At 53.0% G+C, this 15,268-nt stretch overlaps 1 protein-coding gene across 3 annotated transcripts in view; it reads right to left on the bottom strand.

The window, feature by feature from the left end:
• Positions 1-1,608: 1,608 nt before the first annotated feature.
• Positions 1,609-15,268, bottom strand: part of PAQR5 (progestin and adipoQ receptor family member 5) — a 32,010-nt gene continuing 18,350 nt past the window's right edge. For all 3 annotated transcript variants that reach the window (XM_012768343.3, XM_012768344.3, XM_076004513.1), the window contains exons 4-7: positions 14,126-14,252; positions 7,554-7,650; positions 5,246-5,387; positions 1,609-1,862 (exon numbers count right to left, since the gene is read on the bottom strand). In XM_012768343.3, the coding sequence (XP_012623797.2) occupies positions 1,621-1,862; positions 5,246-5,387; positions 7,554-7,650; positions 14,126-14,252 (608 nt within the window). In that variant the 3' untranslated portion in view covers positions 1,609-1,620. The remainder of the gene's footprint in view (positions 1,863-5,245; positions 5,388-7,553; positions 7,651-14,125; positions 14,253-15,268) is intronic.

Raw genomic sequence — 15,268 nt, 5'->3', positions numbered from 1 at the left:
AAAACTAATGAAATAATATTTCTTAACCACTCTCATTCCAATATAAATTGTTACTTGTCCTCCGAGGATTAGAATATGAACTATTTACAAGGCCATTCAAGTGTCTGAGCTGGTTAATGGTAGAGACAGTATTCTAAGATATGGGGGTTATTACTGAGTCAGCAAAGAGGATCCCACATTGTCATAGAGGTCCCCTGAGTAATTACCAAGTGCAGATCAGAGTTTGATGGGTCTCTGTTAAAAGTTGTTTTGCATCAGCATTTCTGTGCTCTGTGTTCTGTTTCAGAACACATTTCTGTGTTCTGAAAACACCATGAAATACTGGACTTTAATTGGTAGTGCAACAAATGTGAAAATGCTCAGTGTCTTAGCACTATACAGAGTTGAAAAGTCTGGAACAGAAAGTAGGGGACATGCCCTTAGGTGGTGAGTTGCTGAAACTTAGATAAAGCAAAACAAAAGTAATAGGCCCATGCCTTCAGAATGTGTGACACCAGCGCTTACTCAAGTTTGGCCCCAGGCCCTCCTGTGTTAGAATCGTCTGGGAGACTTGCCCTTGTGCAGATCTCCTCTACAAAACCCACTTTTAACCCAGTAAAGCAGAATCCTCTGGTTTGCTCCAAGAATCTGCATCTGCCACAAGCTTACCAGGTGTTCCTGGTTCACAGTAAAGCTTGAGAATGCTATATTTGACCATCCCATTGGCAAGGCTGTTGACATCCTCCACTCATGAATACTAAATTTTGCAGCACACTTGAAACGCTGATGCAATATCAAATGTTTGACATCCCCAAATATAGCAACATTCTTTGGTTTAAAAGGCGACAGTTGAGCACAACCAATTCAGATTAACTGGGCAACTCTCATAGTTTAACACATTTTATCTGCACTGCATAATACTTTGCAGATCAAACTGGCCACAGGAAAACAAAGCATAATAGAACACATGACACCCAGCTGTGGACTTTGAAGAAAAAAATTTACAAACTCCAAATCCATAATGACATGAAAATTTGCACTTTGAAGCAAAAGGAGGGTCCCCTTTTCCCACAAGTCCATTCTGGGCGAAGACCCCTCCTCAAACCCGTGTCCTCATTCTGGAATGTTTTCCCAGTCCCCAGGGCTCCCAGTGACCAACTTCCTCTTTCTCAGGTCCTCCCAGTGTCCTTCCCCACTCACTCTCCCCAGTAGTTGACAGGCCACTACAGGAGCTCTCGGGAGAAGCTTTGATATATGAAATTCATCCAATGAAGCAGGATCCATTTTTAAAAAGGAATACAAAGCTACAAGGGCAATGTGCTTAATCCAACTATTTAAATAGAATTAAAGCCCCTGTTTTAAACAAATTTAAAACTTAACAAAACATCAACAATTTGCCTTAACAAGGACTTGCTTGAACCCCCGTTCCCCTTTTAAAACCACCCACACAGAATCAGTGCACATTTAGAGACATTTCCCCAGTTAAATACCTTTTTGGCATGAACTCATTCAAAAATGCCAAGACACCAATCATTATGAGTATTTTAGGCCATCGTAAGCCAGGACCATGCCTCCGGCTTATGATGGCTATGGTGTTGCAGCTTAATGTTGACATCTGGCGTGGAAAGCTTATGATCTGAATCATGATTCTTTTTTATGTAATTCTGGCTCGGGAATCCGATACAGAGCAGCTGAGAAATAAATTATGTTGCTGAGGCTGAAGATGATGCACAGAAATATGGCTCCTGCTAGCTGAGGGAACGAGATGGGCTTGGAGGTGGCCAGGAGCCACTCCTTCCTCAGAGTCTTGTCCAGAAGTATGGCTTCCATCTGCATGTGCGTGGCCAGGATCACACACACGTGGAACAGCTGGTGACTGTGACCTGGGGGAAACACAGAAGAGGCCATCAAGATTAGGGACAAAAAGGAATGGATTTTTGATACACGCTATGTCATGTATGCTTAAAAGCATGATGTTGCCGGGCGTGGTGGCTCACGCCTGTAATCCCAGCACTCTGGGAGGCCAAGGAGGGAGGATCGCTTGAGCCAAGGAGTTCAAGACCAGCCTGAGCAACATGGCGAGACCCATCTCTACAAAAAATTTAAAAATTATCCAGCTTGGTGGTGTGTGCCTATAGTCACACCTACTGAGAAAGCTGAGGTGGGAGGATTGTTTGAGCCCAGGAGTTCGAGCAGCCGGACTCTGTGTCTGCACGCGCGCACACACACACACACACACACACACACACACACACACACACACACACAAAACATGCTGCTGAATGAAAGAGGCCAAACAGTAGACCATATATTGTATGATTCCACTTACATGGAATGCCCAGGACAGGCAAATCCATAAAGACAGAGGATAGATTAGTGGCCGCCTTGAGCAGGGGTGGGAACAGAGATTAACAGTACATGGGTGTGAGGGATCTAATTGGGGTGATGAAGAGGTTCTAAAACCAATTTATGGTGATAGTTGTACAACTTGGTAAATTTCACTGAAAATATCACTGAATTGTATACTTGACATTGGGGAATTATTGAATATGTAAAATATACCTTAATAAATTTATTTTTAAAAATAAATGAGAATAATAAAAAGACTATCGGAGCAAACCACACTCATTTTTAAAACAACTTATCCAGCAGCCTCATTTTCCAGATGAGAAAGCTAGGCACCATGCTCTGCCCAAGGGCATCTCGTGAGAGTCTGTGCTAGTCGGCTCAGACTCTGACTTCAAGCCAGCCACATTTTCTGTGGGCCATTTCCCAAGTGTCCTCTCCCTATTCCTGGATCACCACAGACATGACCAGGGACTTCCTCCCTGATGAGGTGCTGGATGCAGCTCACCCAGGGCCAGCCCAGTAGAGAGCGGTGGCGCTGGGCAGAGACATGCTGATTTGGTGTTTGGTGAGGAAAGGATTCCAACGCCCAGCGTCAGGGACTGCTTTTGTGGACAACCTTCAGACACCAGGAGTAAGATAAGATGACCACACTTGTTATGGATTAAACTACGTCCCTAAAAAATTCCTATGTTGAGGTTCTAACCCCAAGGACCTCCAGAATGTGACCATAGTTGGAGATAGGGTCTTTAGAGAGATAATTAAGTAAAAATGAGATCATTAGAGTGGACTCTAACCAATAAGACTTAGAAGAAGAGGAAACTGGGACACACACAGACGCAGAGGGAAGGACATGTGAAGATACAGAGAGAAGATGGCCATCAACAAGCCAAGGAGAGACACCAGCCCTGCAGACACCTTGATCACAGATTCCCAGCCTCCAGAATTGTGAGGAAATAAATTTCTGTTGTTTAGTCTGTGGTACTTTGTTATGGCAGCCGTTGCAAACCAATACAACATGAAAGTTAAATAAGGATTCTCCTTTGGTTCAAATAAAAAGTTCAGGACCTATCACAGAAGTATTCAATAAATGTCGCAGGCTGAGCCAGCCCGGCCACCTCTACTGTCGTGCAGGAATAGAATCAGGAACCAGAGTGTAGGAGGGTTGAGGAGTCTCGAGTGGACGTCTGGTGAGTTCCTTATAGCAGGGAGCTACCACCCCCCAGGAAGAAGATGTGCCTAGAGATGCCACCCCTGCTTTAGCAGGGCAATGGGCCGTGTATGATTTTATCCACAAGCTGATGGGCTGTGTACAATTTCCAAATCTGCATGTGATGCAGCAAAGTGGTTTCTTCTCCAACGAAGAGCCATGCCCTCCAAGGACATTGCACCAAGCAGAGTGGTGACTAGCTACATTTACCAGCTGAGGTTCAAACCCATCTTCATTAGGGCAGGAGATGAAAGGCAGAAAGAGCCATCAGCATGGGATGTATCTGAACCGTGGTCAAAGCATGAAGAGTGATTTCAACAATCTTGCCTGACAGGAGCAGGGAGGAGCTTCCTGTGGCCAACACTAACACGCCAGGTCAGCACTCCCAGGCTGGGGCTCAGGGGCTGGCACCAGAGGACTCCTACCTCCAACAGACTCAGTTATTCAAGGACTGAGAACTTCCTAAACATCTTAATGATCTGTCATATACCACTGTCTAGCAAATTTCCCCCTGTGCGTTTTTCAACTCTACCCCTAGGCCCAAGAGGATGGGATAGAAGTGAATAAATAAAATGTGATTAAGAAGCCAGGGTGGTGGCAAAACAAGGCCCAGGCCTATTTTTCCTGAAGCCCCCAAGCCTTCACCAAGGTGGGGCCGGGGAGGTGGGCATGGCAGGCAGGGCGCTGCCGCCAACCCCTGGCCTCTCCTTTCTTTCCTTTTTGGAAATCTGCCTCTGAGCATTTTGCTAGTTGTTGCAACCCCTCTTGGCAGGACAAAAAAAGAAAAAGAGATAAAATTCTAATCAGATCAAACAAAGCAAATCTGGCCACATCTCCTAGGTGAGAGGAGACAGAAAATCAGGAAGGAAATGGGCTTGGGGGGAACCAAGTTTCCTGCCACGGTGGGGACAGTGACTGGCCCTTTGATTCCCACAGTACTTATCTAAGGAACTCTCACGATGAACTCTTGTCAACATCACCAGAATCGACCCAGGGTTGCCCTCCTCCCAGCCAGTCCCAGAGCCAGGGAGGGGGCGACGCATTCTGCAGTGCCCCACCCTGCCTCCCCTGCCAGCAGGTGCAGACCCCCCCGAAACTCGGATACCTCCTCTCCATCATTTCGCAGACATCTGTGAGCCCATGCCCACCTGGAGGATCACACAGCTTTTGTGTGTGTGCTGGGCCCCTCTACCGGAGTTTCTGGTTCAGGAGGTCTGGGGCAGGACGCAAAGATCTGCATGTTCCCAGGTGGTGCTGTTGCTGCTGGTCCTTGGACTACGCCCTGAGAACTACTGCTCTACCCAGACTCTGGGCCCCTCCCACCCACCACGCACAGGACAGGCACTTCCTCTGCACAGCTCCCTGCTGCCTGTGACCCTCAGGGCCATCTGCACCTGGCCTTTCCTACCCCCCAGTGCTCATTTAATAACAGGATTCCATGTCTTAGGTAACAATAGAACTCGCTGGCCCCATGCCCCACCTGAATGCTGTAGGGTCCTGGCCCACCTGCTCCCCATCCTCCCCCATCCTACCTGGCCATGCACTGGCTATGGACATCCTGGGCCCTGTCAACTCGCAACAGCATTCACCTTGGCCTCCTTCCCGGCCCCTGCCTTGCCCCTTTGCAGCTTCATGCACTGGAAACAGGGAAGGGACCCCTCCCCAGCCAGGAGGGCAACAAGCAGAGTGGCAGGGCCATTGCCCACTTACCGATATAGTCAAAGCGTCCAGGGGCTAGGCACTCCGGCAGGTGTGCAGAATACAAGAAAGTGGCCAGGAGGGTCATGACCATGTGCTTCTGGTGGTATAAGGTGGCTTCATTTCCTGCATTCTCCCCTGGGAACAGGAATAGCTGCAGGTATAAAAAAAAATCAGGCGTTGAAAGGAGGCCAGGCTATAGGTAGGCCCTCTTCTTTCTTAGCACCTGCAGCTGGGACTGGGCTCTGACACCCACACATGTCAACACACATGGACTCCAGAGGCCAAATCCCTTGCCCCCTCAGATCTGTGGCCTGGAGGAGGGAACTCTTGGGGGCGTGGAGGCAGAATTCCTATCCTGAGCATAATCAATTGAGATGCACAATAATTGTATTTCAATCCCCCAAATGCTCATGAAAGGCTTTGAGTTATTTAATTACACAAAAAGAAAGAAAGGAAGAAAAGGAAAAGAAAAATCCTATTATATACATTGCTACTCTTTCTGGGGGTAAAACATAAGTACAGTTGACCCTTGAACAACGCAGGGTTTAGAGGCACCACTCCCATGCACTGGAAATCCACATATAGCTTTTGACTCCCCAGAAACTTAACTGCTGGTAGCCTCCTGCTAACAGAAAGCCTTACCAATAACAGTCGGTTAACATGTATTTGGCACATGATCCGTATTTTATACCAGATTCTTACAAAAAGTAAGCTAGAGAAAAGACAACGGTATTAAGAAAAATCATCATGGGGGGGTTGGTCTTGCTGTCTCAAGGGTGGCAGAGGCAGAAGAAAATTCACGTATAAGTTCAAACCCGTGGCATTCAAGGGTCAACTGTATGGTAAAAAGTGGTCTATTCACACTTGAACTCACTGTTAATCAGCACATCCACTGAACTAATGCCCCTAATTAAGTCTGGAAGGCCTAGAAATCCCTGGAAGGCCTTCTGAGTCATCAAAAAGTATTAATTATGGCTATTATACCGTGTCAGAGGTAGGTATAGTTTTTGTAATATTATTATTATAAGTAACTACAGTGGCTTCCACTCACTGAGGGCACCAGGCCATGCCTTTTACACGCATCATTTCATCCGAGCCACAACAATTACCATAAGGCAGACTACTGGGCCCATTTTGCAGATGAGGAAAGTGGGCCAGAGATGACTTGCACACCACTCGTAAACAGTGAAGCCAGGATGGGAGTCCAGGCAGGCTGACCCCAGTATGAGCATCTCTGTCTGGAATTAGCCCTCCCTCCCCGCCGCCCCACTGTGTGACGCAGCCCAGTGCAGAGTGCACAACTCTCGCCTCTGTGCCGCCTGACCTGGTGGGGCACGGGGCAGGCTTGCTCCGTCCTCCCTGGCGGCCTGCACGAGGTCTGTGCCCTCCAGGAGGAGTGAGGAGAATGAGCTGCACCCTTATCTCTGGGTCTCCCCTGAGCATGTGCTCAGTGCCCCCACTGGTGGGCGGGGCTCCACCGCCCCTTCACCCTTCAGCCCTGCCATCTGGGCTTCATGCCCCGGACACACAGGACGCTGCCTCTGGGAGGGGACCCCGCTCACTGGGTGCTGGCAGGTGCCAGCCATTGCTGAGCCCGTCGGATCCGCTGGTTGATCCTCATTACCCCCTATGAAGGAGGAGATGTTAGCCTTATTTACAGATGAGGAAACCGAGGCTCAGAGAGGTTACGTGCATTGCCTACGGTCACACAGCCAGCAAGCAGTGGGACCAGACTTTAAACTCAGGCCCACGTGATTTCAGAGTGCATGGACTTTGACCTTCTTGTCCTCGTCGTCCCTCCTACGCCCTCTCCCTGTGTGCTCTCCCTCTAATTCCCATCTCTCCTTTAGGCCCTTCATTCATTCCTTTCCCTTCAATATCGACAGTACACTAATTGATGGTGATACACAGCAATGCAGGTATAGGACTCTTGCCACCAGCCAACTTGCAAGGTACCTCATGTAATCCTCCCCATAGCCGATGGCAGGGTTGTCACCATGCCCATTTACAAAGGAGGGGAATCAAAGTGGAGAGGACTTGTCCCGGGACTGGCAGTGACTAGACGGCTCCCTCTCCTCAGCCCTGGTGCCTGGGCTGCTCAGCTCTGCAAATGTCCCAAGCCCACTCGTGCTTCCCGCCAGGACCTCTGTGTCCACGCCGTCTCCTAACCACTCTTCAAGGGCCAGCACAGCAGCACCCGGGTCTGGACTGCCACTGTGTCGTACGGTGCCCAGTGCAGGCTCTGACCCCCAGAAACTCAGGAAACCGCCTCCCTGGTGTTGTCAACAGGCAGAGAGGGGGTGCCTCGGGCCCTTACCCTGTAGAAGATGGGGAGGGAGTCCCAGGTGTAGGGATAAGCAAAGGCGAGGATGCGGAGCAGCTTGGAGAGCCTGGGCCTCTGGATTTCAAGGAACCTAAATCGAGGAAGGAGAGGGGGAGAAACGGAGAGAAAACAGTTTCAGTAACTTATACACATACGCATGCACACACTCAAAACTCCTGAGGGCTCTGATAATCAACAGGGGACAGGCGTTTTTGCACAACCTCCTGCGGCCAGCCTCATCCATTTCTCCCAGCCCGATGCAGGTGACAAAACCTCAGAAGTGAAAAGATCCCCAAAGAAACCACCTCCTGGCACGAGAGAAGCAGTGGCACCAGCCCAAGCCAGAGAGGAGGCACTGGGCCGAAACCCACGGGCCAAGTCATTTAACTGCCAAAGAGCCTTTTAAAAGTCCAGAAACCGCCAGGACAGAGAGACGTGGAGGGAGTGTGGGTGGCCCCACGGGCACAGACCTCCAGGTGAGCACACCCTGCAGAGGCCAGAGCCACCTAGGTGACCCCCATGCAGAAGACCTGGCATCAAGCAGTGTTTGAGCCTTGGAGAGGTTTCTGGAATATTTCTACAACACACAAAGACGCTGGTCTGGGAAGACTAAGTAACTGTGAAGTCCTTCCTTCTCACCTTCCTCACCACCCCACCCGCCTCCTACCCAAAGACAGATGACATTAGAACAAGTGGTGCTGACTGTCATGAAGAGAGGAAAGAACGTGACAGGGCCTCAGCTGCCTGGGTCCTGCCTGGGGGGTGGCAGCTGAGGGTGTGGGGGGCTGGGCAGCACAGATGGCAGGCTGGACACGGGGAGGACACAGAGGGGCCAGGGGGATGTCCACACGAAACCACATCCCTCCACGGAGGCCCAGGGAAGGAAGTGCTGTGTGCCCCGGCTAGCAGCCAAGCGCAGGAGGCAGGGACAGCCGCAGAGCCCACTGGGACACTGAGGTGAACTCTGGAGGGCAGGGTCCTCCTTTGGGCAGCCAGCAGGAGTGCTACGCAGAGCCCTGCGCCGCCGAGGCTCTTGGGTGGCGGTTCCCATGCTTCTGTAGAGGCAACGCCAGCATTCAGTCCCTCCCAGCCTCTGCTGACAGCTCTGCCCCTCGTCACGCTCTCTGGTGGGATGGCATCTATGTCCTGCTGCCACTCCCACCTCTGCTCTCCCAACCCTCGGTCCCAGCCCACGAGACTGCCCTTTCTCCTTCAGACAGCATCCGTGCTCCCTCTGAGCCTAGGCCCATTGCTTCTGGCCCAGCTATCACGTCCCCTGTGAGCCAGTGCAGCCACCTGACCATAAACCCCACTGCTGCCTGTATCCCACATCCGGGTGGGGGAGTCCCCCTGGAGACAGGCATCAGGCCTGGCCAGGTCAGGTTCCCCCAACCCAGACCAGAAGCATGTCTGAGGATGTGGACATTGTCCAGGATGACGTGTTCCACCCGGTGCCCAGGGCAGCCAAGCAAAAGCAGCCTGCACAGGGATCCCTGCTCCACGGGCAAGGGACACCTCTGCAGGCCTCGAGCAGCCCCACAGCCTCCAAAGACATGCTCCAGCTTCACTCCAGCCCATCAGCATGCTTGTTCTTCTTTCCTGACCCTCCCCGTAAGTCAGAGAAGCACACGGCAGGCACTGGGTGGAGAAGAAAGAGAAGCTCAAGGAGAAGGAGGAAGGCAGCCTGATCCATCATCCTCCAAACAAGAACCACAGCCATGGATTAAATCACAAACTCTGGGAGAGGTGAGGCCACGTGGTACCATGATTTCACGTGGAGTGCTTGATCAGAACACACAGTGGGTTCTAGTCCTGACTGCTCCGTGTGACCATGTGACCTCGGCAGGTCACTTAACCTTTGTTTGCCTCCCCATCCTCAGGTGTAACAGAGGGACAATAACTGTACCTCCCTGTCGTAAGGGTTCAACGAACGATGCTTACAGAGTGTTTAGAATCGTGCATAGCACAGAGTCACGCTTACTAAACAGCAGCTTTTAAAAAACATATGCATTGGCTGGGTGTGGGGGCTTGCATCTGTAATCCTTGCACTTTGGGAGGCTGAGGCAAGAGGATTGCGTGAACCCAGGAGTCTGAGGTTGCCATGAGTTATGATGACACCATGGCACTCTAGCCTGGGCAACAGAGCAAGACTCTGTCTCAAAAAATCAAAATAAAACAAAACATATGTATTGTGGGGCTCCATTCTCTTCCCCTCCCCATCTTGTATTAATAGCTGAGTTGGACAGAACACGGGAACAGGAGTGAACAGACAGGTTCTAGGTGATTTGCCTAAAGTCAGATAAGCTGATAAGAAGCAAAGGTAGGATGTAAACTGAGGGCTGTCTGGCTCCCAAATGTCACCCCCTGCACCTCCCCCATGCAGCCTGAGCAAGCCTCAGGCCTCCGACAGGTTACCCTTCCCTACACCCCAGAGCCACGGTACCTGCCTGCTCTGCGTCCTCAGTCCACCCCGGCAGGCCCGCTCCCTCCTGCCCTCTGCACGTGGCCCTTGCCCTTGCCGATCCTGCGTGGAGAGAGGGTCGCTCCTACAGCGCGCCCCTTGTGCCACTTACACACGGAGAAATCTGGCTGTGGCCGGCGAGAGCCATCCCCCAAAGCATGGATTTCCTGTGACTCGAGACAACATTTTGCCCGGCCTGATATAGCGCTTCCCCAGGGGCAAATGGGCCAGCCTCTCCAGCAGCAAAGCGGAGTCTACAGGGAACAAAAGAAGGAGAAAAGCAGAACAGGACAGAGACAGCAACAGAGAAAAAAAGGCAGAAGGGCCAGTAGCCGAGAGAGGGACCTCCCACTACCAAGGTGCAATTCCGCGTCAGGCCACACGGTGTCCCCACAGCCAGAGCCACGCACCCTCCACTCGCAGCACCCACTGCCCAAGCCCGCCTGCACCCAAGACTGGAGGAGCCGGTTTGTAGGAGCCAGGCCTCCCCTGCCCAGAATGAGGTTGGCAGGAAGCAATGGATTTTGGAGAAGCCTTCAATTAAGAGAAGGTCAATGCAATATCCGTCTGTTCTAAAACCTGATAAATCTTGTCGCTACGAAGCTGGAAGGATTAGCAACCGGAATTCTGGAACTAGTGCTGGAAACTAGCGGGCCGGCGGGAAATTCGTTCTATTGCAGGGGCGTGCGCACAAGCCTTGCACCTCCACCTCCAGTCCCCAAACCCGCTTCCAGGCCAGCTCCTGCCCCGCTGCACGGCCAGGGCATCCTCGAGGCCACTCACTGTCTACCAGGGATGGACGCTAACCTCTCCCCTCAGGGCACTGACCACGGGCATTTCATTCAGCAGCTCTGTCAAAACTACCTGCAGCTGGATGCGCTGGATGGCTGTGGGTGGTCTACAGCGCCTTGAGCGGACAGCAAGCACCCGGACAGCCAGCAGGACCGGCAGCCCCGTGTCACGGTGGTCACGCCCGGTGCGCCCAGACGCACGCATCCCCTCACTCCCCTCACACGTGCTACCGAATGAGAAGGCAGCTTTCTGGAACTTATGCATGTGAACTAGAACGATAACAAGAACCACAAAACCAGCCCGGGGACTACAAAGTTCTCTACGTTGAGACCGACCCTAAATGGTCTGCGCGGTAATAGAACGAATCCCATTTAAACCCTGATGTTCCGGTAAGACGTGGGCAGCTAACAAGCTAATGCGTCCCCTGGGAAGGGGCAGGTGCTTGTCTGCCACTCCTCCCTACCTGGGACCGAGGGAGCAGGAGGAGAGGCGCTGGCATCGTAGGGAGCCCAACCCAGGCAAGCCTTCCCAGATGCCCTTCTTGAAGGTGTAGACACTGAAGCCAGAGGGGGCAGTGGCTGGCCCGAACCCACACAGCAAGTCTGCAGGGGAGCAGGTCTGAAATCGAGCCCCCGCCATGCCCGCGTCCTCCTCCTCTCTGCCTGCTTCTCGTGGCCAGCGTCCCTCCTGCGCATGTGTCTCCGTTCTCACCGCCCAGACACGAGGGCAGAGACAGGGCACGAAAGCTCGGAAGGACAGGCCTTGTAAGAGCAGGGAAGCCACCGGCTCGGGAACGTGGAACAAGGGCGAGGTGCAAAGGGACCCCGCAGGGCCACAGACGGGTTGCCCACTCGCCCTTTGGCTCTGAGAATGTGGCTTTTGCCCCTTTTGCCCTCCCTTTGTGTCCCAACACAGCCCCATCCCCTGCCCCCGACACCCTGCAACACCCACGTCAGGGGCTCTTAACACACCTGGAAGCCCCTCAGAGCACAGAACTCCCTTCCTAGGAGTTTCTCCTCCTTCACGAGCAGAGGGCCGGCCCCCACGGGACACACGCACCCCCGCCAGCCTTCCGAGCCCCTCTCTAGCACGCCCGCTCCCACCTGCGCACGCTCCGGCAGCTCTGCCACTCCCTGCGCGTCCCGCACTGGCCCACCCTCTCTGGCATCCTCGCCCTTGTCCGGGCTGACTCTGCCGCAAAGGCCTTCCCTCCTCTCCAGCTAAAGTGTCCCTCCTCCCTCTTTAGGCCTACTGCCACTTCTCAGAACCTCCATGGATCCAAGCAGGTGGTATTCTGCATTACCATTATTTGTCTACACGCTAAAGGAAATGATGGCCCCATGCTGGGTTTTTGGGGAGTCTACAGTCTGCCTCTCCTCCTGCGCTGTGCGAGGGCAGCGTCTTACTCCTGCTGGCGTTCTAGCTCTTACCCTGGTTCCTGGGCATGGCAGGCATTGAAGGAATGTTGGGTGGGTGGGTGGATGGAATAGCCACAGATGTGCTCCATAAATAAACAGAAATAATCTATTTCCTTGGCAAGGGGAGAAGCCCCAAACTTGGGCACTCAAGAGATGCCTGGAAAAGCTGCCCTGCCAAACAGGTTTATCCGAACACACCAGGCATGCTCATCCACAAGACCCACCCATTGTATCTGAATGATCAGGGAGGACTCCTGGCTAGAGGACAGCAAGCTACCCTGGTGGCTTATAGGTGATTCTCGGAGCTTTTTAAAAAATAAACAAACAAACAAACAAAAACCCAGCAAATATTCTAGGATTTGCATTCTGAGCCCCTGGGGAAGCAGTCTTGGATCATTAACTCTGGGACTGTTTCTTCCACACTTACAAAGGCTCCTCTGCCTGCCTCCTCAACCCAGTGCTGTCCTCCCTCCCATCCTAAATTCCAAACACCAGAGCCCCACGGCCCCAGAGCCACCAGACGGTGGCAGTGACTGGTCCAAGGACCAGGTCCAGGTGTCCAGGTCCCCAGCCAGCGCCCGTCCGAGAGCCCACATCCACGCGCTGTGCGTCGGGCACACGCCTCGCTCTTTGGGGCTGCTTTTGGCACCAGTGTGACCTTTCTACCTGCCTTACGCAGCTTCACCCACGGTGGGAGTTCCTACAAAGGAGACTTTCACTGCCACGCAAAGCAGCTCTCAGGACAGGTAAATGGAAGGCAAGTTGGGGCAAGTATTCCTGATGCTGTTTTGGGATCTATTTTTCCAGTAAAAAAGAAACCAGTCTGTCGAGTTCTGAGACTTGCCTGCTCTCCCTCAGTCCCACAAGTCCCGAGTGCCACCCAAGGAAGCCGGAGCCACAGTCATTCTGGAGAAGGCACAGGGGCATGCCTCACCCCCCGTTTTTCCCTGGGGAGGGGGAGAGTGGCAGGCTGAGCAGTCCTAGGCGGGCAGCCTCAAACTGCTCACGAAGAATCGCCGCTGGGGGGACAGCAAACTCAGGTGTGCCCTCCCACCTCGGCACTTTTCTTGACCTGAGTGGAAGGTCCCCATCCTGGAAAAACCCAGTTACCCTGGCACTATCTGGACAGGGCTGTCACCCTGACACAACCGTTTGCAAAGCATGCTAAGTAATTTGGGGAACTAGAGCTTTGGGGCAGTTCACTTTTACAAAGAGCTGAATAACCTAGTGCCGTTATCCCCAATAACAACATTCCTTGCACTCACACTCCAACCAGTGAGTTTTCTTGAGTGAAAGTTAGAAAAATAGCAGGAATTAGAGCCAGTGAGCTGGGCATGACTCACAGCATGGGGCCACGTCAGACATTTGAATATCATCCGCGTCCATCACACACACCTGGCGGCAAGCCTGTCACTGTTAGCAGAGCACATTTTTATGGGGCGTCTCCTCTGTGCCAGGCTCGTGCCAGGTGTCCTGGGTACGTTGCCCGTAATCCTTACCTTCGTCGCAGGGGTATATGTAAGGGCCTCATTTTATAGATGAGCAAATTGAAGTTCAAGGAGGATAAGTGACTTACCCAGTAGTAGGATCCACTATAGTTTGTAGGGCCTGCTACAAAATCAAAGTCCAGGGCTCCATTGTTCAAAAATTATTAAGAAGTTCAAGACAGCAGAGTATTAAACCAAGTGCGGGGCTCTCTGAGCATGGGGTGACCGCACAGCCTGCATGTCTGTGAAGCCGTCCTGCCCAGCCATAGAAGTCTACCGAGTCCCAGCCCCCAAGTGCCTGTTCCACTGAGCCCACCTCTTACCCGGCCCCTCCAAGGGCCATGGAGCTGCACGCTAGGCCCTCCCTCCCCTCCCCTCCCCGCCTCCCTCCAGGTCAGGGGCTGGTACCTGGAGTAGCAGGACAGGCCTGTGCTGAGCATGGTGTTCAGCACGGCCAGGGCCAGGTAGTAGTCGTGGAAGGCGGTGCACACCAGCGCGTCCGGGAACGTGTACGCCGAGTAGGCGATGGCCGAGCCTGGGAAGAAACACCAGCCTTGGGAAAGAGGCCAGGCCTTGGCTCCGCGTGGACCTGCCAGCCTGCTGCGGTGCTCGGGCAGTTCACTTCTACAAGGAGCTGCACAAACTAGCAGAGTCGCCCCCCTAACAACGTCCCTTACGCTCACGCTACAACCAACGAGTTTGCTTGAGTGAAAAGGGAAAAAAAATAGCAGGAATAAGAGCCAAGGAGCTCGCCTGCCCCTAGCACCCACCTCAGCCGGCTCTACACCCTTGCTTGTGCCTCTCCCCTCCCAGAATGTTACCTCTCCCCTCTGCCTGCCCGCACCCCACCCTGAGAATTGACCAGGAGCTCAGCATCGCTCCCCGGGCCTTCCACGTATCCCCTCGCGTAACCCTTACGGCCACCCTCCCCCGGAACCCTCGCACTCATCCTCTGTCACAGACAGAGGCACAGAGAGGTTGACTGACTCACCCAGGGTCCTACAGCCAGAGTAGCAAAATCTGGCTGCAAACCTAGGAAGTTCAGAGACAGGGTCCCCGCTTTCAACTGCGTTCTGTTGCCCCCGATAGAAGCCCGGCGCGCTCAGCTCTACTCTGAGCGTGCATGTCGCACCTGCCTGGGGACGGGGCTGCCCCTGTGGACAGGTCGGTGGTGGAGGGAGGCCCCTGCTCAGGCGAGGCCTGCCATGGCAGTGGGCTGGGGGCAGGCCAGCTGAGAGCTGGGTGTTGTATTTTGTTTTAGGTGTAAGAGTTTGTGAGAGAAGGGTTACCTAAGGACCTTCTAGGGACTTGTTTGCTGACACCTTTATTTTGAATAGGGAACATTACCATCCTCCCTGAAGGGGCCAGGTGTGCTTCACCTGGAGAGAGGGGACTGGACATGCACCCTGACCTGCTGAGGTCCCCTCTGGGAGAGGCAGCCTGAAAATCTGTCAAGCCCAGGGCCTGAGGGACACATCTAAGGTCACCTGTTATTCCAAAGACATCTAGACCCTAGCTCAAGGCTGACACAGACCTTGGGCCATGCAAGGT

Source organism: Microcebus murinus, chromosome 6, assembly GCF_040939455.1.
Source record: "Microcebus murinus isolate Inina chromosome 6, M.murinus_Inina_mat1.0, whole genome shotgun sequence".
Taxonomy (NCBI): domain Eukaryota; kingdom Metazoa; phylum Chordata; class Mammalia; order Primates; family Cheirogaleidae; genus Microcebus; species Microcebus murinus.
Note: the sequence above shows the minus strand (reverse complement) of the source record. Positions and strands in the feature narration are given on the sequence as shown.